This window comes from Lolium rigidum, chromosome 5 (genome assembly GCF_022539505.1).
Source record: "Lolium rigidum isolate FL_2022 chromosome 5, APGP_CSIRO_Lrig_0.1, whole genome shotgun sequence".
In the NCBI taxonomy this organism is placed as follows: domain Eukaryota; kingdom Viridiplantae; phylum Streptophyta; class Magnoliopsida; order Poales; family Poaceae; genus Lolium; species Lolium rigidum.
Window position 1 is genome coordinate 136,652,621 of NC_061512.1, and position 24,433 is coordinate 136,677,053.

Here is a 24,433-nt window from a genome sequence, read left to right on the forward strand (position 1 = left end):
CGCAGTAATCCAAATCTAGTATCAACCTTACTATCAAAGACTTTACTTGGCACAACAATGCGATAAAATAAAGATAAGGAGAGGTTGCTACAGTAGTAACAAATTCCAAGACACAAAAAACAGTAGCAAAATAAAAACATGGGTTATCTCCCAAGAAGTGATTTCTTTATAGCCATTAAGATGGGCTCATCAATTTTAATGATGCTCACATAAGGATGAGAGTTGGAGCAAAGAGGGCATCAAAAAGCAAGTATGAAACAAATTTAAGCCTAACCCACTTCCTATGAAAAGGAATCTTGTAAATAAACAAGTCATGTAAGCATAACGCAATAAGCATAGAAAGGCAACACAAGCACAACTTCAAAGATTCTCAACATAAAGAGGGGAAACTTAATATTATTAAGATGCATATAACCATGTTTCCCTCTCTCATAATAAATTTCAGTAGCATCATGAACAAACTCAACAATATAACTATCACATGAAACATTCTTATCATGAGCTACATGCATAAAATTATTATTCTTCACATAAGCATAGTCATTACTATTAATTATAGTGGGAGCAAATTCAATAAAATAGCTATCATTATTATTCTCATCACCATAATCATCATATATAGGAGGCATAGTATAATCATAATAAACTTTATCCTCCATAGTAGGTGGCACCAAAATACCACTATCATTATAATCATCATAAATGGGAGGCAAAGTATCATCAAAGTAAATTTTCTCCTCCATGCTTGGGGGACTAAAAATTTCATGCTCATCAAAGCCAGCTTCCCCAAGCTTAGAATTTTCCATAGCATTAGCAACAATGGTGTTCAAAGCATTCATACTAATAACATTGCCATTATTATGCATATAAAGTTCCATAGGTTTTTTAATTTTCTCTTCAAACACCTCATGTCCTAACTCAAGATAGATACTATAAAGATCTCTAATATTTTTGTTGTTTTCCATTAAGCCTAACTAGTGAAAATAAAAATAAGAAACAAAAAGATGCAATTGCAGGATCTAAAGGAAATAACTTCGAGCACTCACACACCGGCAACAGTGCTAGGAAATAGCTTAGTAGTTGGAGGATGTGAATACCTTTTACCTTACCTCCCCGGCAACGGCGCCAGAAAATAGCTTGATGTCTACGCACGCTTCTATTCCTGTAGACAGTGTTGGGCCTCCAAGAGCAGAGGTTTGTAGAACAGCAGCAAGTTTCCCTTAAGTGAATCACCCAAGGTTTATCGAACTCAGAGAGGTAGAGGTCAAAGATATCCCTCTCAAGCAACCCTGCAATTACGATACAAGAAGTCTCTTGTGTCCCCAACACACCTAATACACTTGTCAGATGTATAGGTGCACTAGTTCGGCGAAGAGATAGTGAAATACAAGTAATATGGATGATTGTAAGTAGTAATTGCAATCTGAAATAAAGATGACAGCAAGCAAACATGTAACAGAACTTGGTGGAAACGGTATTTCAATGCTTAGAAACAAGGCCTAGGGATCATACTTTCACTAGTGGACACTCTCAACAATGATCACATAAATAAATAACTTCTCTTCACTTGTGCTACTTTCTCACACTCTCTTGTTGGATAACAAACACCATTCATTGTGTAGGGCTACAAGAGCTCCCTCAAGCCGGAGTAAACAAGCTCCACAACATTCGGAGTTCATATTTAAGTAACCTCTAGAGTGCATAATAGACCATTGCAATTTAGACCGAGTACTAACATAGCTACACACTGTCAACAATAGCCATGAAAGGGGGAATAGATCGCATCGATACTATCATAGTAATAGTTAACTTCAGGGAGTGATGTTTTGGCACATGGGAGCGTATGCTCCCTTTATTTTGAAATACATGTTAGACACATTTTAAAGTATCAAAAAAATTAAAACAAAATTTTTGCACGTACATCTTCATGTGCTACGCGATCACAAAGTCGTTTCATGAAAAATCGACATGTCATGTGGCGTGCGTAAAAAAGACAAAATTCGGTGCTGAAACAAAGACTTGTCACAAAGATAAATTTTCTCTTTTTCGCTTAGACTACAGAAAATATTATTTTTTCGTGAAACTTGACGAATACACAAATACTATGGAGATGTACATGTAAATTTTTTTGTCAATTTTTTTTAACACTTGGAAATATGTTTTTATGGTAGAGGGATCATACGCACCCGGGAGCCGAATTGAGTTTCTGTTAACTTCATAATCTACAAGAGATTACAATCATAACCTACGCCAAGTACTACATGATGCACACACTATCAACATTACACCATGGAGGAGGAATAGACTACTTTAATAACACCACTAGAGTAGCACATAGATTAATAGTGATACAAAGCTCATGATCACATAAAGATCACACCATGGGAGAGAGAGATGAACCACATAGCTACCAGTAGAGCCCTCAGCCTCGGGGAGAACTACTCCCTCCTCATCATGGGAGACAGCGATGGCGATGAAGATGGCGGTGGTGTCGATGGAGATGACTCCGGGGGCAATTCCCCGCCCCGGCGGCGTGCCGGAACAGAGACTTCTGTCCCCCTAAACGGAGTTTCGCGATGGCGGCGGCGTCCCTGGAGTCTTTCTGGAGTTTCGTCAATTCGTGTAGGGTTTTTACGTCGCGAGGGATTATATAGGCGAAGAGGCGGTGCAAGGAGGTGCCTGGGGGGCCCACCCCATAGGGAGGCCCCCCCTCTTGGCCGCGCCGGCCTATGGTGTGGGGGCCCTGGGCCTCCACTCCGTCTCCCCTTCGGTGTTCTGGTCCGTCTCGGTAAAATAAGATGTTTGGCTTTTGTTTCGTCGAATTCCGAGAATATTGCCCGAACAGCCTTTCTGGAACCAAAAACAGCAGAAAACAGGAACTGGCACTTCGGCATCTTGTTAATAGGTTAGTTCCGGAAAATGCATAAAATCATTATAAAGTGTGAGCAAAACATGTAGGCAATGTCATAAAACTAGCATGAAACATCAGAAATTATAGATACGTTGGAGACGTATCAATGGCTGGGCAGAATCTGTAGAGACTCTCTGTGCATGTCGACTCAGCCATCCGTAGATAGTCATTGGCTGTATCTGGAGGAGCTCTGTATGCAAGACAGCGTGTTGCAGCAGTGCACTTCTGAATTGGGGTGAAGCTCCACAAACCTGTGCAGTCTCTCTTGGCCATGAAGTACGTGTCGTACTCCCTGACGCCATGGACAATCTTCAAGAACAGGTCCTTGGTCATCCTAAACTGGCACCGAAATTCCTTCAGCGAATGAGTCGCGTCGTCGTTGAAGTAGTCGGCGTCAAGTAGCATTGCGCCAGCTTCACAATGCCTGTTGATGTTCCTCCTCTTGCCTGGCTTGGAGCCGCCGCGCCGAGGCACGACGAAGAAAGGCTGGCGAAAGCGCAACATGTTCGTCAGAATCAGCTGCTGCTGTTGCCGCCGAACAGCCTGAGCATTCTGCTCCTCCGTGAACAGCTGCACCATCATCTCGTCGTCGCTGTCCATCGCGGCAATCGGATCAGCACCTTGCGGGCGGGGCGATACTATCACGGTGGCGGAGAGCTCTGTTCCGTGCGAAACAGCGGGCGCCGGTCGAGGGGGTGGCGGCCGTGTCGAAGGACGGCGGTTCCTAGACGGTCGGCGGTGTCTATTGCAAGCAGGGTGGGCGCGGCGGCGATGGCGACGGTGGCGATCTAGAGGGATGGGAGTCGGCTTGGGCGTGTCTAGGAGGTGGGAAAACGGTGTGTCTGGCTGCGGAGCCCACACTCATTTTCAGACGTCCCGCGAGGTGCTGGCGCGCCCGATTCGCGCCCTTGGCGAAGGGGCCGGCACGGGGTGCCGGTGATTCTATTGGGCTCCAAAATTGGCCGGCGCCGTTTGGGACGCGCTGGTGCGAGCCCATTTTCGTTGCCGGCCCCCAAAATGCTATCGGGGCCGCTATCGGGGGCGCCGGTGGAGATGCTCTTAGATGTACATTTTTGTTTTAAATATTTTGAGTAGTCGAAAACGGACTATGTATAAGAGAGTTGTGCATGTTTTAGTGAACACTGCGTAAAATTCACGTCAAACCTAAAACATACACATATTATAGGATCAATTTAAATAACAATGCTTCTATGGTTCTGTTATAGAGATTTATCATGAATATTACTGTATACAAGATAACTTTGAGCTATTCATTATTTATACTGCAGAATTGGAGATTTAGAGATTTCTTGATATTTAAAAGGCACATCATGCTTTCTTCGACAACATTGTCACCTCATTGAGATAACGAATTGCAAGGATTTCGTGGCGATAAAGATCATTAAAAGCGAGTTGTGCACAATGGGCATTAAAAGTCTTGATCTATAAAAAAAAATTACAAAGAAAGGTAAAGCTAGGGCATTGAGGTGGTATTATTGTTATGTTTTCAAGTTCTGTTTGTATCAAATACGTTTTTATTTTTATCGTACAAATTGATTCTGGTAGAATCATATATGACATTCATGTTTGAGGACTATTTCTGCATTATTTGTTTTAGTTTGCCCTACTTTAAATTTTTCCCGTCCTTCGCCACTCTAGATGAAAGCTCTAGCAGCTACCTCGTAAAACACGGACTGTAAACAGACAAGTTCAGTTCGCAGAAAACGTAATTTTGGTGGCCGCAAGAGCCAGCGCAGTGCAGCTACCGTAAACACATACCGGGAAACAACATATTTCGTGGACTGTAAAATAACCATATAGTATAACTGACAGCATAAACAGCATATGCGACAATTTTAGATAATGTCGACGATTGAATGCTTTCCTTTTGGAGCTTGTCATTTTCTTGTACCTTTTTATTGCAATGGATTTAATTTCATATATGGTTCTACCACTTGGTAAAGGTTAAGCTCGGACTTGCTCCAATGCTCCACTCCGCCTGCTTCTTGCATCCGTCTTGCATCGCCTTCTTCGGCCTGCTTCCGGGCATCTTCCGCCTTGCGACTGCCGGGACGACGACGGCCCTAGCGGCGGCTGGGGAAGCAGCGGTCGGGGAAGCATCAGCCGGGGAAGCAGGGGAAGAGGCAGCGGCGGCGCGCTTCCTCTTCTTGATGGCGGCATGGGTGGCAGCCGGCGAGCACGCGTGCACCGGCGGAGCAACAGGAGCTGCCGCTGTGGGACGAGGGAGTTGAGCAGCGGCCGGCGGGAGGTTGGAGGACTCCATGGCACCGATTCGCGGTGGCGGCGGCCTCGGAGGAGCACTGGATCGGTAGATCGACGACAGCGGCGTCGTGGGAGCGGGAAGGAATGGGAGTGAAAGTTCCATCCCGCCAAAAATTGAAGGGAGTGCAGATCGCGGTCGATTCCCTCTAGAAACCTGAAGAAGTACTACTCGTCTGGCAAAATTTGATGTTGTGCGTAAAAGTTTTTAGGTTTAGGGTTAGAGTACGGGTGCTTTTTCTCTTTTCTGAATGGTGAAACTTTCGTGCGTGTTTTTAAGCCCTTTTACCGTAAACGGCAGGTCCGACAAATGGTTGGAATCATGGAATAGGAATTAACACAGTACGATCGTCCCGCGATCCGAAACCCAACCCAGTTCGATCTAGCTCGTGACTTGACGTATATATTGGACCAAGCCAAATAGTGATGGTGCTAAGTAGTCATTTGGCACTGAATAGTCCAAATTCATTCAGTTCAGCTGAACCCAATGCTTACACCAACGATAGTTTTTTTAAACATAAAGCCCAAACGGCCGAGATTCAATACAAGGTGCAACTAGTTTACAACACAGCTAACATCAAAAGCACTAGATAAACTAGAAAAACAGCTTGTTGATGTCGAAGCCTCTACGCGGAGCCACCAGGGAAGACGCAACACAGGCTCGAGGGATCCACCTGCTGCTTTGAGGGAAGTCATCGTCTACGTCGCAGGTTGGGGGAGCTGCAACACCAACCATTTCCAATGCCAAAGAGGGATCCCTACCCTCTCGTCCTGGCTCGAAGGACGCCGGACCGTCGGACATCAGATAGAGCAATGGGGTAAGCAAGCCAAACGCCAACCTAGCCACAAACCAGACACACCTTGCCGAAGCTGACGAAGCCACCTGAGTTGAGTTGCCGCCGGTCGAAGGAGACGCCACATAGAAAGCAAACAGGGGCCACGATCGCTGATGAAGAAGGAGCAGGGCACCGAGCATGCTCGGGCACCACTACGAGCCGCCTACCACCTCCGCCGCCCTCCACCGATAACCGTTGCCAAAGCGACGCCCCAAGGAGGAAGTGATGCCCATGGCGCCATCGTCGCCCAATTCACAGGATTGTGGGTTTTCACCCGGGAACAAGACCGGGATGGGGAGCACACGGGACCTCAGCAGCGCCTAGAGAGGAAGTGCGGCGCCCATGGCGTCGCCACTTCCGTGGTGGACCAGCCACCAAGGATTTCTCCCGGTCCCGGACTCAGACCACCACCCCTCAAACCGTCCCCGAATCCATCAAGGACCAACGACCAGCAAGAGGGGGAGGAGAGCTAGCCAGAGAGGAAAAAAACTCACCTTCATATCTGGCGGAGGGTCGCCGGAGCCACCCCCAAGCCACGACCGTCACCCACCGCCACCTTGCGACCCACGTGGCCAAGAACCGCGGCGCGCACCCGCGGACGCCACTAGCCGCCATCGTCGACGCCGCCACACCACCCGAGGCCGCCGCCCCGTCGTCCAAGAGACCACTAGAAGAAGCTGCGCCTACACAGCCGTCGCCTGCGAGGAAGACGTCTGCATCGTCGAGCTCTGCCGCCTCAACCACGAGGAGCCGCCTCGCCGCGGCGCGCCGGCCAACCGTGCGAGGAGCCGCCGGCTCGTCGCTGTATATCCCGCCGCCAGGGTTTGAGAGCCCCGCGCCGCCGCCTCGCGAGCGGAATCCAGGCATCCTCCACCGCCGGCACCGCACGGGCTTTGCCAGGCGGCTATCGTCGCCTCCGGCGGCGCAGGGGGTGGGGAGAGGGGTGGCTGGGGCTATGGTTTGGGGTCGCCCTCCCGTTGCCCGCGGGGAGCGACATGACGGGACGAAACGTCCACCAACGATAGATTAAACGAGCTAAGAAAAAAACAACCATCCCGCATAGCGGTGCCACGCCGCGTTGGAGTGCTTGTCGGAAGCTCCCCTCCGACAACCTCCCCTCCCGCCGACGCCACCCGGGGCATCGCAGGGCAAATCCTGTGCGGCACGACAGCTGCGGCGCCTCTCCTCGGCCGTGTCTAGGGTCGTGGCGACGGCAGCTTCGCCAACCTATTGCTCTTCATCGTCTTCGTTGATATCGGGCACTCCTAGGCTAGCCGCATCTTGAGGAAGTCCGGAGCTCCTTCCTCTCGGGCATAGCGGTGGTTGCCATCGTCTCCGCCGGAGGTGGTCGGCCCGAGACTGGGTTGTCGGATTGCGAGATCCACTATCCAAACCCGGCTGCGAGTCGGGAAGACATAGTTGCCGATGAAAAATGAGCTGACTAGCCGTGGCGTTCTACGTCGTTACCTTGATGAAGGCATCGCTGAGCAACGACTGTCGACCTAATCGTGCTGCTCCAAGGGAAACCCTAGGTTCTAGTCTTTCAGACCGGACAATGGCGGCACTACGGTGTCATTTTCTCTCTTGGGAGCATCGTTTGTGGAGCAGTGCTGGATGTCAGAGGCTGAAAGAGGAGATGTCAAGTCATGCCTACCTGAAAGGTGCTACGCTCAGTCATGGCCAGGTGCGACGCATGAAGGATCTTCCATGGTGGCGTCAACAACAGGCCTGGTAAGGGCTATGCGAATCTTTGCCTTGAAGATTGACCATGGCCAGGTGCTACGCATGACGGATCTTCCATGGTGGCGTCAACAACAGACCTGGCCAGCGGTTCGATGGTGGTGACGGCTTCTGAAGCGAGGGCATAAGGCGCTCGTCAAGGGTCTGCTAAACCGGTTGTGAGCTCCTGTTTTCGCCATAGGGTGACTCACGGAGCCAATGTTTTTAGTTGGTGCGGTGTTTGTTTCTGTTTTTAGGGCAGAGGCCCTTACGACATGTTACTTCAACTTCACCCATTGTCGGATTTGTAGCTAGGTGTTGAGTGGAGTTTTGTGATGTATACTCTTGACGGTTCCTTGTTGAATAAAATCTGAATAAAAGCCATATGCATCCTTTGACGAGGACGGGGCTTCGTTCCGCTTGTCAAAAAAAAAATGTCGGCCGATCGAGGACGACAGGCTACCTGTAGTTCTCGATCCACATCAGAAACCATGGCAAGCTCGTCGTCTCAGAGAACCAAGGCGCCGGGACCAGAGCAGGCGGAGCTTGATCCCTCCATGGAAGATCAACGCAAGGCGATCGCAGAGAAGACGACGACCACGGCGATGGAGGGGGAGAAGAAGCCCAGGAAGATAAAGAAGAAGATGGTGCGGTTCACGCATCACCAGATCGACTGCTGCATCGCGTAGGGGGAGCCGACGCTCCGCACCGAGCACAACAGGCCCGTGCTCATGGAAACCTTCACGCCAGATTTCCTGGCCAAGCTTCCGCAGCACCTCCTCTATGCCCTCGCCGGGATAGGACCAAGACTGTAAGACCTATACAGCCAGGAAGACCGCGCTGCAGGCAGCACTCCGCAAGGAGCGGCAGGATATCCTGGACCAGTATTACGCCAAGGGCTACGCCGAGTACACCTTCAGTCCCCTAACCTAACCCTCTCGCCCCCGCGTGGCGGCGCCACGCCAGGGCAGCCGCCGGTGCTCCTCCTCGCCTCCCCTCGGCGCCCTCCCCTCCCGCCGCCGCCGCCCGAGGCGCTGCCAGGCAAATCCTTGGTGGTGTAGCGGCGGCGGCAGACTCTCCTCGGCTGTGGACTGGCGGGCACGGCGGTGGCGATCCGCCAGGCCTTCCCTGATGCAGCGGTGCGGGGAGGCGGTGGCCATGGCGCCGATCTGCAGGTAGCGACGTCGTCGGCAGGGAGGCGCTATCGGGCCTCTCTTGCGTCGTGAGGAATCCTAGGGCAGATGCTCTAGGCATGGCCTTGGTGCCCATCTTCTCCGTCTGAGGTGGTCGGCCGGATTGGGGCTGGTTGTGGCGATCTCCTGATCTCACATCTAGTCCTAGCAGCGAGTTGGGGATGCGCGACTGCCGGTGAAAACCGTGCTCCGACCCTCGTCGTGGCGGGCGATGGTGATGTCATGCATCATAACCTTCTTGAAGGCATCGCCGTCGCAGTCTGTGTCTACTCACTCGTGCTGCTCCGGAGGAAACCCTAGATCTGGGTGTCCTGGATCGGATGATGGCGGCACTCTATCTTGGGGCATCGTTTTTGGAGCAGCTGCTAGACAGTGGTGGGCTGCGGTGCTGTGGTGTTCATCTACTGCGTCGGCGATGGTGAGTCTCGGCGGAATGGCGCAACGGAGTATCGGTATTGGATGCGGGATGAAGAGCACGCACATGATGGTGGTGCTGTCAGGCGTCATGGTGGCATCGATGGCAGGTCTGGCAAGGTCAATGCGGTGGTCCCTCTTGGAGATGGGTGCGAGGAAGACGGAGGTAGCAATTTATGTGACGTGTGGAATGGCGTGCGCTCAGAGTCTGCTTGACTGATTGGGCTTCTCACCTACCAATGGGCGGCTTGAGAAGGCATTCAGTTTTAGATGACGTGCGTTGGTGTTTTGTACGTATAACGAGTTGTCGCTGGAAAGATGGCTTCAAGTTGATCTTTGTATCTCGCTTGTAAGGCTTTGCGAATAATTTAATAATGAAAAGTTGTGTATGCAGAGGCTGAGGTAAGGGCATCTCCAACAGGCGCGGCAAAACGCGCGAGCGGCAAAAAAACTGCCAGTTTGGCGCCCGCGGGTGCCCGCGTGAACCCCCAGCGGACGCGGGAAAAAGGCGCGCGCGCTAAAATCTTTGCTGCGCCCGCGCTTTTGCGCTATCCCGCGCAGGAAAGTTGTCGCGTCGGTTGCCGCGCGCGCTATAAAGGCGAAGCGACGCGCGTACTCCAACCGATGAAGTTTCCGCGTGTCTCCGCCTCCGTCTCTCTCTCTCCCTCTCTCCACCGCTCTACCTCCCGCGCCGACCCTCCGCCTCCGGCTCCGGCAAGATGCCTCCGCGCCGTCGCTCCGCCTTCGGCTACCGCAGCGTCCGCGCGCGGCCGAGTGGCCGCTTCGCCGCGGAGATCCGCTCCGGCAAGGACCGTATCCGACTCGGAACTTTCGACACCGCGCACGAGGCGGCGCGGGCCTATGACGCCGTCGCCTGGCGCCTAGGCCGCCCCCGCCGGCAAATGAACTTCAACGACGTTTGGACGTGCGAGCAGGCGGAGATGCTCGCGCCGCCATTGTCGGCCGTCACGACCGAGCAGCGGCGCGCGCCCGCGAGCTCGAGCAGCGCCTGCGCGTGGCGGAGTAGGACGAGCGCCTCCGCCTCGAGTGGGCGCGCGCGTTCCCGGAGGACGTCGCCGCCATGGAAGCCTTCTACGCTCAGAAGAAGGAGCAGAAGGCGAACGCGGCGGCGAAGAAGAAGGCCGACCGCGAGAAGCGCCGGGCTGAGTCGGCGGCGAGGAAGGCGAAGAGGGTGGAGAAGGCAGCGCGGAGGGCGAGGAGGGCGGAGGAGAAGAAGAGAGGCGCCGGACCGTCGACGAACATGCCCACCTCCTCCTCCTCCTTCGAGTGGACGACCACTCCGGTCTTCGACACGACTCCGACTAGCGGATTGTCGGACTTCGAGTGGGAGTACTCCGAGTAGATTTAGTTTAGTTTAAATAAAATGTCGGTGTTTGTCAAACTTTTAATATATTTCGTAATTTTCAATTAAATTTTCGTAATTTATTTGATTTGTCTGATCCGTTTCAAACGATATACGATTAAACTAGCCGTTTGCGTGGCCGGGCGCGCTGTATTTTGGCGCATCCGACGGAGGTCCAATTTTACCGCCCGCGCACACGCTTCATTTTGGCGCGTCCGGCGGGGCAAAGTTCGGCCAAGCGCGCGGCAACCGTTTACAGCGCGTCGGAAGGGAGGTATAGCGCGTCGAATTTTTGTGCGCCTGTTGGAGATGCTCTAATGCTCTCATTCCGGGAAAAAAACGAGAAAGAAGATAATGATGATGATGAAGTGGCTGAGCCTCGACCTGGCCGGAGAAGGTTTCGGCAGGGGTCGTGACTCGTGAAGCACGCGGGGAGAACCAGGAAGCTCAATTGAAACTGAACTTCTTTTTTTGACCTGCAACTGAAACTGAACTAGTATCTCCTTGACATTCTTACTGCGGAACCGTCTATTGCAGGTTTACGAATACTTTTATTGTCAGATGAGCAAAGTCAAGTTTTGGGACAAAGTTCTACAAATTCCTATGGCTAGCCTCATTGGAAAACGTCCTGTATGTTAGACTAACTTGAGCAAGTCAAGATGATTCTCAAGTTACTGCGTGTCCCGATAATTTCCTGCGGGCCCAAAAGTTACCACACGACAATTTCTTGTGTGCCTAAAACTTACCGCACGTAACGTTTCGGGATTGCTTTTTCAACGCTTACACATACCTAACCATGATTAAAAAAAAAGTGTAATGATTAATCGCGCCTACCGCTTAATTAGCCGCTTCGGTCCTAATCGATATGGTACCCCTCCGCTTCACACTTCATCGCGCTTAAGAGACCCGTTTTTTCCACTTTCCCGAACCTTGATCAGCGATTTCATTTTTGTTGTTGTTGACAATATCACTGAGAAGTAGTACAGAATATGTCCCACAGATGAAAATGTTTGAGAACATTTTCTGATAGGGTTAGAAGTGCACCTTTGGATAGTATATAAACAGAAGTGTCCAAGTTATATAATGTACTCCCTCCAATCAAAGTTGTACTAAACCACCGACAATTATTATGGATCCGATGGGAGATACTTATTTTGGATCCGAGGGGTAGCAATTTTGACTGCTCCATATAAAGTAGGAGTACATTTTATCTTGTATAGACGCTTTGAATTTTGAAAGGGTCAAGTACCAGGTAACCTCAGGAGTTAATCTATGATGTTGAGTGTTCAATGAGAGCATCTCTAGTAGAGCCCGGAAAAACGCAAACCGAAAAGCGGGAGTTCAGTTCACCGAAAACACAAGTTCTATCGAATTTCGCAGTAGCGCAGAATAGAACCCGTAAAATAAAACTGAAAACTGGAATTCGAATTGGCGCGGGTAAGTTTAGGCGATGATCATAGTTCATACATGAAATAGATGCTCCGATTGCGCATCGATACATACATACTGCGGGGAATTGACATTATACTAGTACACCGGCAACCTAACCTAGTTAAAACGAGCAAAATGCGGCCTACTAGCTATGGCGCGCACGGCGGTGCCGGTGCTGGCGGAGATCGTCGGCGGCGTCAAGTCTTCACGCGTCGTCCTTGTCAAGCTCGACTATTTCGAGCTTGACCTTGCGGACGCGGGCCTCCCGGCGGGCCGCCTCGTACTCCCGTACCTGGCGGACGGCGTCGGCTTCGTCACGGCGAAAGCGGGCCCTCGCCTCCGCCTCGCTGATGGCGAACGTCTGCGCCATCACCGCCTCCTCCTCGTCGCTGCCGTGGACGTATTCCCCAGAGGAGAAGGTTGGAGAGCGCACGGGGACGAGGTCGTCCTCCTCGACGCTCGCCGCCACGGGCAGCCGCGGAGCGCGGCTGGACTGCCCGGAAGAGGAGCTCTCCGCCTGGTTGCCGTAGCGGGCGGGCTTCCCTGGGAGCGTGAGCCCCCAGTTGGTCCACCGGCGAGCGCTACGCTTGCGCGCGCCCTCGCTGCGGTTCCACTTCCGCCGCTCCGCCTCGCTGTGGAAGACGGGCGGACGCGGCGGCGAATCTCCGCCACCCAATCCCGCGGCTCGGCTGCCAGCACCTCCACGAGAGGCCATCGCGCGGCGGTGGGTGGGTGATTGGTGGCTGTTCCGGCGTGGATTGCTCGTCGGGGCGGAGGTCTGGCGGCGGCGGAGGGAGAGGAGACAGCGGAGGGGAGTAGGGTTTGCGAACCGAACTCCCCTCCGCGATCCCTTTTAATAGGGGTCGTGCGGGGAGTTTCTCGGGTCCCCCCGAACTTTCGATTCGGGCCGGCCCATGTTTACGGGCTCTGATCTGCGCGCGTTTCAGTCCGAACCCGTAAATCCGCCGGAAAAGTTCGGTTTCGGCGGGATTTACGGGCTCTGTTAGAGATGCTCTGAGTAGGACTTGCAACGATCATGGTCATTTCAGTGTACTTTGTGAATTGTGATGCACCCTTGACAGTTAACAGGGAGGAAGTCCTGAAAGTACGACGAAGGAAGATCACAGAACATACACTGTCTGTCATTTGTCCCTCTTAACATATGACGCAAAGAGAAGTACCGCTAGGCAAATTTAAACTCGATAAACCTCTTGTTGATTTATTCCGAGAGTGCACATAAATGGCTCGCATCTGCTGCTTAAGATTTGAAAAATCGCTCGTCTTTGATGTTCTCTCTTGTCACATAACAGATGAACAGGTGCCGGCACAAATAGCTGGGCGGCAGGACAGCATCCTGTACTTGCAGGTTGCAGCTGCAGAAATGCTTGCTTGATCCACCACCTTGCTCTTGGTAGCTTTCTCGGCCCCTCTCAGGTGAGTTCACCGACACATCATCATCGATCTCCCAAAAAATATAGTTGTCTGAAAAAAGAATATATTTCTGTGACTGTGATTGCGTGAATATACCCGAACATATACCAAATTCCATGGGTCCATTCTCCAGTTTCCTCGGCATTAACGAACTGATACATAATTTTTACATGAAGCAGAGATTGCTATCATCACTGATGAGTAGGATTAGTGCAGGTCTCGATCATGAGACTGTTAAGCGCGGCAAAAATAAGCAGCTAGCACGGTATATGCTCTCAGATATCCACCATTCCCGGGATGCACCCAAGGGAGTGATAACAAGCACCTTGGTCTCGCCTCCTTGCCTTGATCCGCGTCGTCGTCACCGTCTGATCATCGGCGTGCAGTGCAGATGACCGTGCTGCAATGGTACTATAAATAGCAGCACATCGCTGCATGAGTTTTATACACAGCTGACAGCTGAGTGAGTAGGAGGCGCTGCAGAGTGCAGAAAGGTTCAGGTTTGGCTAGCTGTAGTAGGTGCGGCCATGGCCACCGAGAACTACGACCCGTGCTACCCGGACCAACCGGTGGTGCACCGGTACCTGCCCGTGTGGGCCAAGCTGCCGGCGTTCGGCGCCAAGCCGGCATTCGTCTGGGCCGACGACGACGCGGCCACCGGCGACATGTCGTACACGGCACTCACGTACTCCCAGCTCGACACCGCCGTGGAGCGCATGGCGTCCGGGCTCCTCGGCCCGCTCCGGCGAGGTGACACCTTGCTCGTGCTCGCCTCGCCGGGGCTCCGCCTCGTCAAGCTCCTCTTTGCGTGCCAGCGCGCGGGGCTCACGGCGGTGCCCGTCATACCGCCCAACCCGTCCAGGCCCGGCCCGGCGCACGCGCACCTCCTGCGCGCCGTGTCGCAGACGAGGCCCTGCGCCGCTGTTGCCGACGCTCGCTACGTCGACGCCGTTGCTGGCGCGTCGGGCAGGATCGCCGCCGCGCTGAGCGGACTGCGGTGGCTGTCCGTCGAGGAGCTGGAGCTGGAGGGAGGAGCTGGAGCCACCATGGCGGGGTGCGGGCCGGACGACACGTACCTGATCCAGTACACGTCCGGCGCGACGGGCATCCCGAAGCCAGTGGTTGTCACGGCCGGATCGGCAGCCCATAACGTGCGGGCTGCGAGAATGGCTTACGACCTGGGCCCGGCCAGCGTGATCGTGTCGTGGCTGCCACAGTACCACGACTGCGGCCTCATGTTCCTCCTCCTCACCGTCGTCTCCGGCGCCACCTGCGTGCTAGCCTCCCCGGACGCCTTCCTCCGCCGCCCGCGACTCTGGATCGAGCTCATCTCCGAGTTCAGGGCGACGTGCACGCCCGTTCCGTCGTTCACGCTGCCGCTAGTGCTCAGGCGCGGCGGCGAGCGCACAGCGTTATCGCGGCGACCGGTGCAGCTCGGAAGCCTACGGAACCTGATCCTGATAAACGAGCCGATCTACAAGGCGTGCGTGGACGAGTTCGTGCACGAGTTCAGCCGCGACGGGCTGCACGCCGGGTCCATCTCGCCGTCGTACGGCCTCGCCGAGAACTGCACGTTCGTGTCCACGGCGTGGCGGAGCACCAGCAAGCGCGCGGAAGAGCTCCCATCGTACAAGAAGCTCCTGCCGTCCGCGAGGCTTTCGTCTTCCATGGCGCACGAAGCGCCGGAGATCGAGATCGCCGTGGTGAACGAGGAGAGCGGCGAGCCGGTGGCGGACGGCGTCGAGGGGAGGTGTGGGTTTCATCACCGAGCAATGCGTCGGGATACCTCGGGCACCCGTCGGCGAGCCTCAAGGCGTTCTGCGCGAGGATGCCGGGGAGGTCCGGGTCATCATGCTTCGTGCGCACGGGCGACCGCGGCGTGATCACGGGGGCGGAGCGGTACCTGTACATTGTCGGCCGGAGCGTCGACGTTGTGAACGTAGCAATGAAAGACGGCGGGGCGCGCCGAGTGCACGCGCACTACATCGAGACGGTGGCATTCGGAAGCGCGCCGGACCGCCTGAGAGGCGGATGCATCGCCGCTTTCACAGCGCCAGCGATAGCGTCACCCGAGCAAACAACGTGCGTCGTCGCGGAGCTGCAGAAGGGCGGCGGCCGGGGTGATAACAGAGGTCTCTGCGATCGCATGAGGCGAGCATTGTGGGAGGCCGAAGGTGTGAGGGTTGGGCGGCTGATGTTGGTCGAGACCGGCGCGGTGCCCAAGACCACATCGGGGAAGGTGCGTCGTGGGGCAGCAAGACAGAAGCTGATCGCCGGTAAGTTTCCGGTGGTTTTCGAGGCAGTGTATGACGACGGTAATGGCGAGGGGTCAGTGCGTGGGGTAGGCGAGGAGGAGAGCCAAATGGAGGAGAGGTGTGCGGCGAGCTGGGTGGCAGGGGAGAGTGGGGATCCAGCCATAGCCACAGCCTTTGGGAGTGCAAGTGGCCGTCTTCGCACGCGATCGTTTCTTTGATGGATCATTTGGTTGAACGGCCGTGTTCAACCATCGATGTAGAGGCTGTCATGTGTGTTTAGCTACTTCTGAAATCTCAAATTAGAGAGATTTGAAAATATACCCAGCCAAAAGATCTCTAACAGATACATCGATTCATGATTGTTTCCATGGAAAAAACCATGCATCCTATAGAGATTTGTTTTGACACAAGGAGTAAATAGACGTTCGGACTTTACAAGTTTACATGCACAACAATCATCCCCAGTTGAGTTCTTCAGAAACCTGATGCGAAAAATCACAGAGCAAATTGCAAACAGAGAATTCATTGCCAAGTGCCATCATGCATCTCCTTGTATGCTTGGTCTATTCTCGGACTGCTGCTTGCTCGACAGCCTCCTCCTCTGGATCCTATGGAATACAGTAGAAGTAAGCATAGACGGGGTCGTCAGGTCGGCGAAGGAGATGACGCTCAGGTTTCGCTTCTTCTTGATTTCCTCCCAGCGCACCATGTCATGTTCGTGCACGCGGCCTAGTCATGGTCCTCTTGGCAAGGGCCGACGGGCTCATCAGCCGGCAGGGCCAGGATGAGCCGAACGTACCTGTCGGGGATAACGGTGCTTCTTGCCGTTCCCTTCCTCGGTTCCTCGTCCATAGATGTTTGGACAAACTAGTAAACGTGCACGTGCAACGCACGTCTTTGCTTAATGACACTTCGTTTTACTTTTTTTAATAACACAACATCCCAATCAATTCCACTCCTAAGATACTGCGAGCATTTTGCTCAGTGATGCAATCTAAATACACCATATTAGTGCAATTTAAATATAGGAATCACTACTATTCTCTCTACAAATAATTACTTTGTCTAGGAAAAATTTTATTAACAAGGAAGAAGCATCTCTCGGTTTCTTCTGTCATCTTTGGTGACATATCCAAAAACAAACGCAAATCAACCAAACAAACGTCTAGCTTAACATCACAAGATCAGCAACAGATTTTGTGCAACATCCACCTGCATAAAACACCCATTGTATTTTGTTCGTAGCACTACTGACACGTGACAAACTAAATAAATATAATGTGCTACTAAAAAGAAAGTATTAAATTTTGATAATATAATCAATTTGATTATTATATCCACATAAGTAGAGGTAAAATATTAATAAAATACTAAATATGAATATAAAATGCAATTTCAGAACAAAACATTCCTCTGTCTAGATAAAGTCATCTTGACAAGACACGCGCATTTTTTTTCAAACATGTGAGATTTGAAAGAAATGTGTACATGATGTTACTCGCAATAAAAACCATTTCTTTTCAAATATTCAGCAAATCAGAAATAAACAATACAAAAAGTCTATTCTTCTCCACAAATAGATAAAGGGGACACGTGTAGGATTTTCTATACACTGGATGCAGAGATGACAATCAAAACAAAGGTAGTAAAACATAGGATCCTCAAACAAATTTATCGAAACAAGACAACATAATAACAACAAAGAGTATTGAGGTTATTCCAACTCCAGTATCCCCCATTTCAATTGCATTCGCAACAGTGAAATACATCTCCGCAAATTGACAAAATCATGTTGATAATAGTGAATTCAAACCTTGTTCCATGAGTGGAATGGCATATCCAGATCAACATTAAACTGGAAGGTGTCCGCAAGCTTCTTTACAGCAGATCAATCAGAGAGATAAGATCCATTGAATCACCAAACAAAAAAACGTCAATAAAATCTCAGTTACATTGCTACTACTTCGAAGAATTTCAGGTTGAGCACGACTGCAATGGAGGCTAGTTACATTTCTGATGTTCTTATGCATAAGAGTCGGTTGCGCAATTCTTGCATTTGACCTTCTATTCAGTCTGCAAGAATTAAGGTGCAAGACAGAGATATAGCAACATAATGCCATTCACTTTGAGACAAAGGAGTATATTGAGTATGATAGATATAGTAATATACAACGATATCTCTCTGAATCACATCACAACAACATCTTGAACTCAAATGCATGGGAAAAATATATCACCAGCCCAATTTCAAAAGAAGGTTCATAAACTTCACCTAAGCTATTAATCTCTTAGAAAGTATGAAGCTCATAAGGATACTCATACTCACAAGTAAATAAAACAAAAATTATCCGCCAGACCACCACTAAAAGATGGCATTTGTCGTTGTTTAAGTAATACTCCACATACATCAGAATTGCATTAGTATTTTCAATTCTAGGATTGCACCAGCTACCTTACTTGATGTTGGAATACGAAATGGAAGAACACATAGCAATGAGTTGATAGACCGTAAATCAGGTATGCCTGACTGCCATGTCCGCACATACATTCTCTCAAAAGGGCTTTATTTGAGCCGGGAAATATACCTATAGGCTCAGTGAATGAATAAATGCATCCATGGCCTGCAATGTACAAGGGGTAGCAAAATCTCACTTTTGTTTATCCAGCACTCATTTAATTGCTTACAGTAATCCAGCCTTCTACGAAAAACTAATGCACGTGCCTTGAGAAAAATACTTATGTAGGTTCCTGCAGCAAATATCGAGCTTAGAATTGAGAAAATTCGGATCCATCGGAACTACTACTACCTCTGACCATAAATAGCATAGTTTAAAATAGCCGGCTATAGCCGGGCTATAGCCCGCTATAGCCTTTCCCGCATGATGCGGCTAACTGCATTAGCCCGCTAAAAGGTGTCAAAGTCCGTAAATAGCCGGCTATAGCCAGGCTATAGCCGGGTTATAGCTGTTTTGGGAGGCCACGGCTATATCTTGTAGCCGGCTATTTTAAACATTGATAAATAGATGTCCGAAGTTTGATTAAATTTGGACGTATCTAGATACTTTAGTGTATAGATACATCCGAATTTAAAGAAATCGTTGGCATCTTTTTATGTACGGAGGGAGTATTAAAGATCACATTTGAAGCCGTTCATAGAAGATAATAAAGAAGCAGGATGTTGTTCAGATGGATAGTATGAGATCAGTGCTCTTTACATTGGGATAGCTACTTGCAATGATTATGCAAAGTATCACTAATCCCCAATTCAGTTAAAAACAACCATGATCGGATGAGGGTAATAGATCGCTGGTAAGATGTACCTGGTGCTGGTGCCATGTGTGACCTCCTGGTCTGATTGAGAGGAGAGATGCAGGTTGTGAGTATGGGCTGAAGGCGGGCGTGAGGAGTGGAGGCACGGCAGCCACGATGACCGCGACCATGTCCAGGATGTCCCGTACTCCCGTCTGCGTCGTCCAGGTCGACGCCTCCACGCGATTAAAGTAGGCTGCAATTGAGGGGAGTGATCTGTCCGGGCGAAGGTATGCGGCATCAGGAACTCAGGATGTAGGGAGTCGAACTTCGAGGAGGTAATCGAAGGGCGGCGACGGCCTTGAGAGGAGGTCGTGGTGAGAGAGGCGAGACATGCCAATATATCGTGTGCTGATTTCTGTGAACTGCGCTGTCAGACGAGGAAGGAGAAGAGTAATTAGCGGAGAGGGCGTTTAATTAGCCTGTCCTGGGCGTGGCAAGAGGCGGAGGGAGAACACACGAATCTGGGTCGTTCATTGGCTGAGTGCGAACGGTTGAGATCTAATTTTCCAACACAACTTCGTGCCTTTATAAGTAGTAGAGATAAAAAATAGCACATAGAGATGTCTTTTTAGCTAGTTCCTCGTTCTTTTTTTTTTAGATAAAAGGGGTTTAACCCCCCTGGTTCCATTAAAGCAACCAAGAGTGTGTCAAGTCAGTACGAGGAATACATCACGGGACAAAGGCCACCACACAGTCGACATGAAAACAGAAAGGACCTAAACTAAGCAAGCAGGCTAAGCATTTTTCCAGGACTTCATGATTTCAGGTCCAGCTTGACATCACCAGGCGATCCGTAGAAGCTCGCCTCTTGTTCTTTTCAGTAGCAGCAGATTTCGGTCCAGAAGAGATGTATGAGCATCCTGCAAAGAAGCCGCCACCTTCTGACGTTTGTGATTACCCTTGACCAAACATCTCCCAGCCCAGACCATGTTCTCCTCTGGAAACAAAATTCATTCCGTAAAGTCTACAGAGACCATAAAACAGCAGAACTGAAGGTATTAAGCACTTCATTTTTATCATTACTAATCCCTGCCTCGCCGCCACGGACAGAGGTAGTAGGGAGGGGAAGACCTGCTCCCCGGCTCGCTGTCTTGAATCTCGCGGTCTCACCGTCACACAAGCACCTCCAGCTTGTCACCGTAGCTCCTTCGGTGACCAAAAACCAGCGGCCACGGTACCCCCAGTGTCCCCCAAACTCGTGGGTGCTGATTCTCCTATCTGAAAAATAAGGAGGTACATGTAGCAAATTAATAATCCACTACAAGAATGAAATTACCAGACACTTAACTAGCTCAATGCATATGTATCATTGTGTGAAGTATCTTGAAATTAACAGCCACTGAATTTGAAGTGACAATTGAACTATTGCATCATTGTGTTAAGTACTGTGTGGAGTAGGATCGATTTCCTCCCTCTCCAGTCAGAGCACTAATTATTGTTGTCAATGCAGTAAAGTAAACCATCTTACTGAAAACAAGCTCCACAACACACAACCAGCAAATAATTAGGCACATGATCAATTTCCAAGAATTGGAACTGAACTAGAATAAGCACAGCGATAGTGAATGCAGTTGCATTTTCACAACCTGCAAGTCAAAGCTACTACCATAGTCACACAGGCAGCAACTTTGAACACACCCAAGAACAACTCTAGTCACTGAAGGAAACAGTGTACATGATTGAAAACTATATGTAATTGATAGGACAAAAGTCAAAAGTCTTACAAAATAATCACTTGCCTAGTGTATACCTAGTAGATCTGGGTGAGGGTACAGTGATATATCTTTACTAAATAGTGATGAACTAATGCCTGTGAGAAATCTTTACTATTAAAAAGCTGACATGTGTTGTTGCCGAAAGCTGAGTACTTCATTGGTGTGTTGTTGCTATAAGTCTGCAAGTGAACTCACTAATCATTAATATGCAGCAAAAACCTTACGTATGCACCGAATAATCTAATTTATGTAGACAAACTTCCATCCATCAGACAATTCTCTGCTCAATAGGGGCAGGAACTCTAATCAAGAACAAAGTAAAATAGAAATTTTCTTTCAAAGAACCGGAACAGAGTTAATCACCTACTCCCCAAAATATTGTGTCATCACTACCAGCTACTACTACTACTGCTCCAAGCATGATGAATTAAAAATCCTTAGACAGCTACTACTGCTGAAATTACAGGGACATAGCAGGAGAAAGGAAAATAAAACTGTACAGACCAGAGCTAACACACTTTGCAGTTTTGTAGAATAAGAAACAAAATTACAGCTAACTAACATGATATATTCTCAAACAGAAGCGCCATTCTTGTAATTGACTACTAAAATATCAGTTTCAGTGTGCAGATCAGTTGTAGAGCATAACAAACAAATAGATTGTGAAATTTTAATTGGCGCCTAGTAACAAAACTAACAACTTTCACTCATTTGCTAAAATTGTACACATACACGTTTGTACATAATCAAGCTCTAATGTTTTATCCATAGGCTAAAGGTTGACTTAAACAGGAGGGAGGTGTGTTCTACAGAAACAATTGGTTTTCGAAATTACAGCAAGAAAATTATTGCCGTCCAATGTAGGCTAGCAAAATTAACATCCATGCCAGAACGTATGCATCTTCTAAGAAATCTGCTAACAGAATAGCTTTGCTTACAAGAATATCATCCCGTCAATATCAATCGGTTCAGGGCGATACATACCGTTGCCATGGGCTTCCTTACAATATCATCCAGCCAATATCCACCAGACACTAGGAACACTTCATAAGGCTTATTCCAAAAGAACATTCAACAGATCAAGATCTGGAGCAACAATCACCACGGGGACTAATAAATCATGAGCTAGAGAAGCAAACGAGGAGGGGTCAAAGAGTAGGGGGCTAACCTTGAGTGAAATGCACCAGCAGTCCTGAAAGTTACCGGCTATGTCTAAACTAGTCCTTAAACTTAGAATTTGCCTTACTTTAGTCCCCCAACTTGCTATGAATGTACATATATGGTCCAAAATACGGAGGTCCACCGTACGCTGCTGACGTGGCATTGAATCGGCCCACGGTGACGTTCCACGCTGACCTACATCACACAACAAACAGGCAGAGGATTCGAAAGCACGTCCCTATTATTGGGCCATCTCCAGCGGCGCGACGCATTTTGGACGCCCAAAAGTGGTCGGCAGCGTCCGTTTGCGTCGCCCAGCGGACATATTTTGATCGCGCGTCCGTTTGCGTCTGGGTGTGCTCCCACCGGGGCGACCCATTTTTGAATTGCAACATAGTTTGATCTTCATACAATTCCTTTGGTTTTCTACCACGAGCGATTGATTCATATGAAAACCAAACATAGAAAGTACATAAAAACTATACAAGACCTAGACTACTTGGTTCCTGACGGGCCGGCACCGTCGTTGCGTCGCTCCGTGGCCTGCTTCTCCGCTGCCTCCCGCGCGGCCGCTATGGCTCAGTGCGCCGCCGCGTCCTCTTGCAGTGCCTGCTCCAGCCTCGCGTTGGCGGCCTCGTCCTTGAGCGCCTCGAAAGACTCGACGAGGGCCCGCTGCTCCGCCGCCTTCTCCTCCGGCGTCGGCGCATCAGGGTCATCGGATGACCATGAAATCTCCGAGTCAGAGTCCTCGGCTGCAGCGGCGGCCGCCAGCCTGCGCTGTTCCAGCTCGGCGTCGACAGCCGCATGGGCCGCCCGCTCCTCCTCTGCTTCCTTCTCCGCTTCAGCCAGGTCCGCGGCGTCCCTGACCGGGTGGAGGAGGTCGGTCGTCGTCGTCGGAGTCGAACCCGTCGTCGGAGCTCGAGGACGGGGGAGGTGGAGTGGGAGGTGAAGGTGGAGGTGGAGGCGCGGCAGCCTGGCCGCGCCCGGCGCTGCTCATGGTGGATCTACTGAGTGGCGCTACTGCAGCGGCGGCTAGGGTTTAGTGCGGAGGAGATGAGATGATGGCGCCCCTGTTTATATAGGTCGGAGGCAGGGCGACGGCCGCGCCACGCGGGGCATCGCCATTACTACGCGCGGCACGCGAGGCAGCCGCAGACTGCCGAAGCGACGCCTCGCTGCCAGTACTGGCGGAGAAGACGCATCGACGCTGCGTCTGCTAGCTGCGCACGTCTACTAGCTGCGCACGCTCGCGGAAGCCGAGGCACGCCATTAACGCAGCTCTGCAAAGGCTGCGGCGCGCCGCCCGCAAGTAATGCCGCCGAAGACGAAGCAGTTGTGACGCTGCCAGGCGGGCCCGTGCCAGGACCAAGCGGTCACTTTGCGCGTCCGCGCAGCGTCTGCCGAGACGCAAACCTGGCGCATATTTGGGTCAGGTTTACGTCTCTGCGGACGGCCCGGTCACTTTGCGTCGCGCCGCTGGAGAGGGTGCACGACGCATTTTCGGTCATGGCGGACACAAACAGTCGCTCAGCGTCAGTTTGCGTCGCGCCACTTTGCGTCGCGTCGCTTGAGATACCCTTGGAGCCCTCGCCAGCGAACCAGTACAGCCCAACATGCTTTGCCTTACAGACTAGGACGTCAGGTCTTTATTATTTCTTATTTAGTTTGTGTGATACTTTTAAGTTTTAACGTTCTCAAGTTATTGACCAACTGCCAGCCGTTCGTTTTTTTGAAAAATGTATGCACGTCTATGAACTAGAATAAATGAATCCCCTCAAAAACATACGTCTACTTGATATCAGTAGTATTAAAACTAAGATTTTGCAATTACGTTACAGACAAGTACATTTGTTTGAGAACCAAGGAAATGGTTATCGGATATAAAATTTTCTTGAATAGTTGAGTATATGTGGAGATTCTGTACTAAAGGGATACTAGCTTTAACATCTACGTTGGACAATTTTTTAAATAATACATTTTTATTAGATTTTAGAAATAATACACTTTTTTTGGAAAACTACAAAAATAATACATCATCTTCTTAGCCTTTCGGCGTCTGCTAGGCTGGCGTGGGCCACGCCAAGGCCATATTATTTTTGATATTTTATTTAATTATGTATTATCACTGAAATTTAATTAAAAATGTATTATTTTTAAAAATAGCTCTAAGTATGTCGATTTCAAATGTTATTGAACAAGTCATCTATTATTCATGCACAGTAGTTAATATCGTTGTCATTATTTTTTGAACTTGTTGTCGATAAGCAAATGCATTGAAGTTTTTTTGACTTTTACTACCTTTTAATAAAAAAGAGTTCTTGTTTGTAACATCAAGCGAATAGCTGCTTTGTGGCAATCGTGTTTGGGAACGTGGACCAGAGAATAGGGTCGTGAGTTTGAAACTCCGATTCA

General features: G+C 50.2%; 1 protein-coding gene across 1 annotated transcript; it reads left to right on the top strand.

Annotated features, from left to right (window-relative positions):
• The first annotated feature begins 14,105 nt into the window (after nucleotides 1-14,105).
• On the top strand, nucleotides 14,106-16,051 carry LOC124656461 (long-chain-fatty-acid--AMP ligase FadD28-like). The gene is given in 2 exon segments (XM_047195199.1): nucleotides 14,106-15,318; nucleotides 15,321-16,051. Coding segments are annotated over 2 exon segments (1,944 nt in total).
• The last annotated feature ends 8,382 nt before the right edge of the window (nucleotides 16,052-24,433 follow it).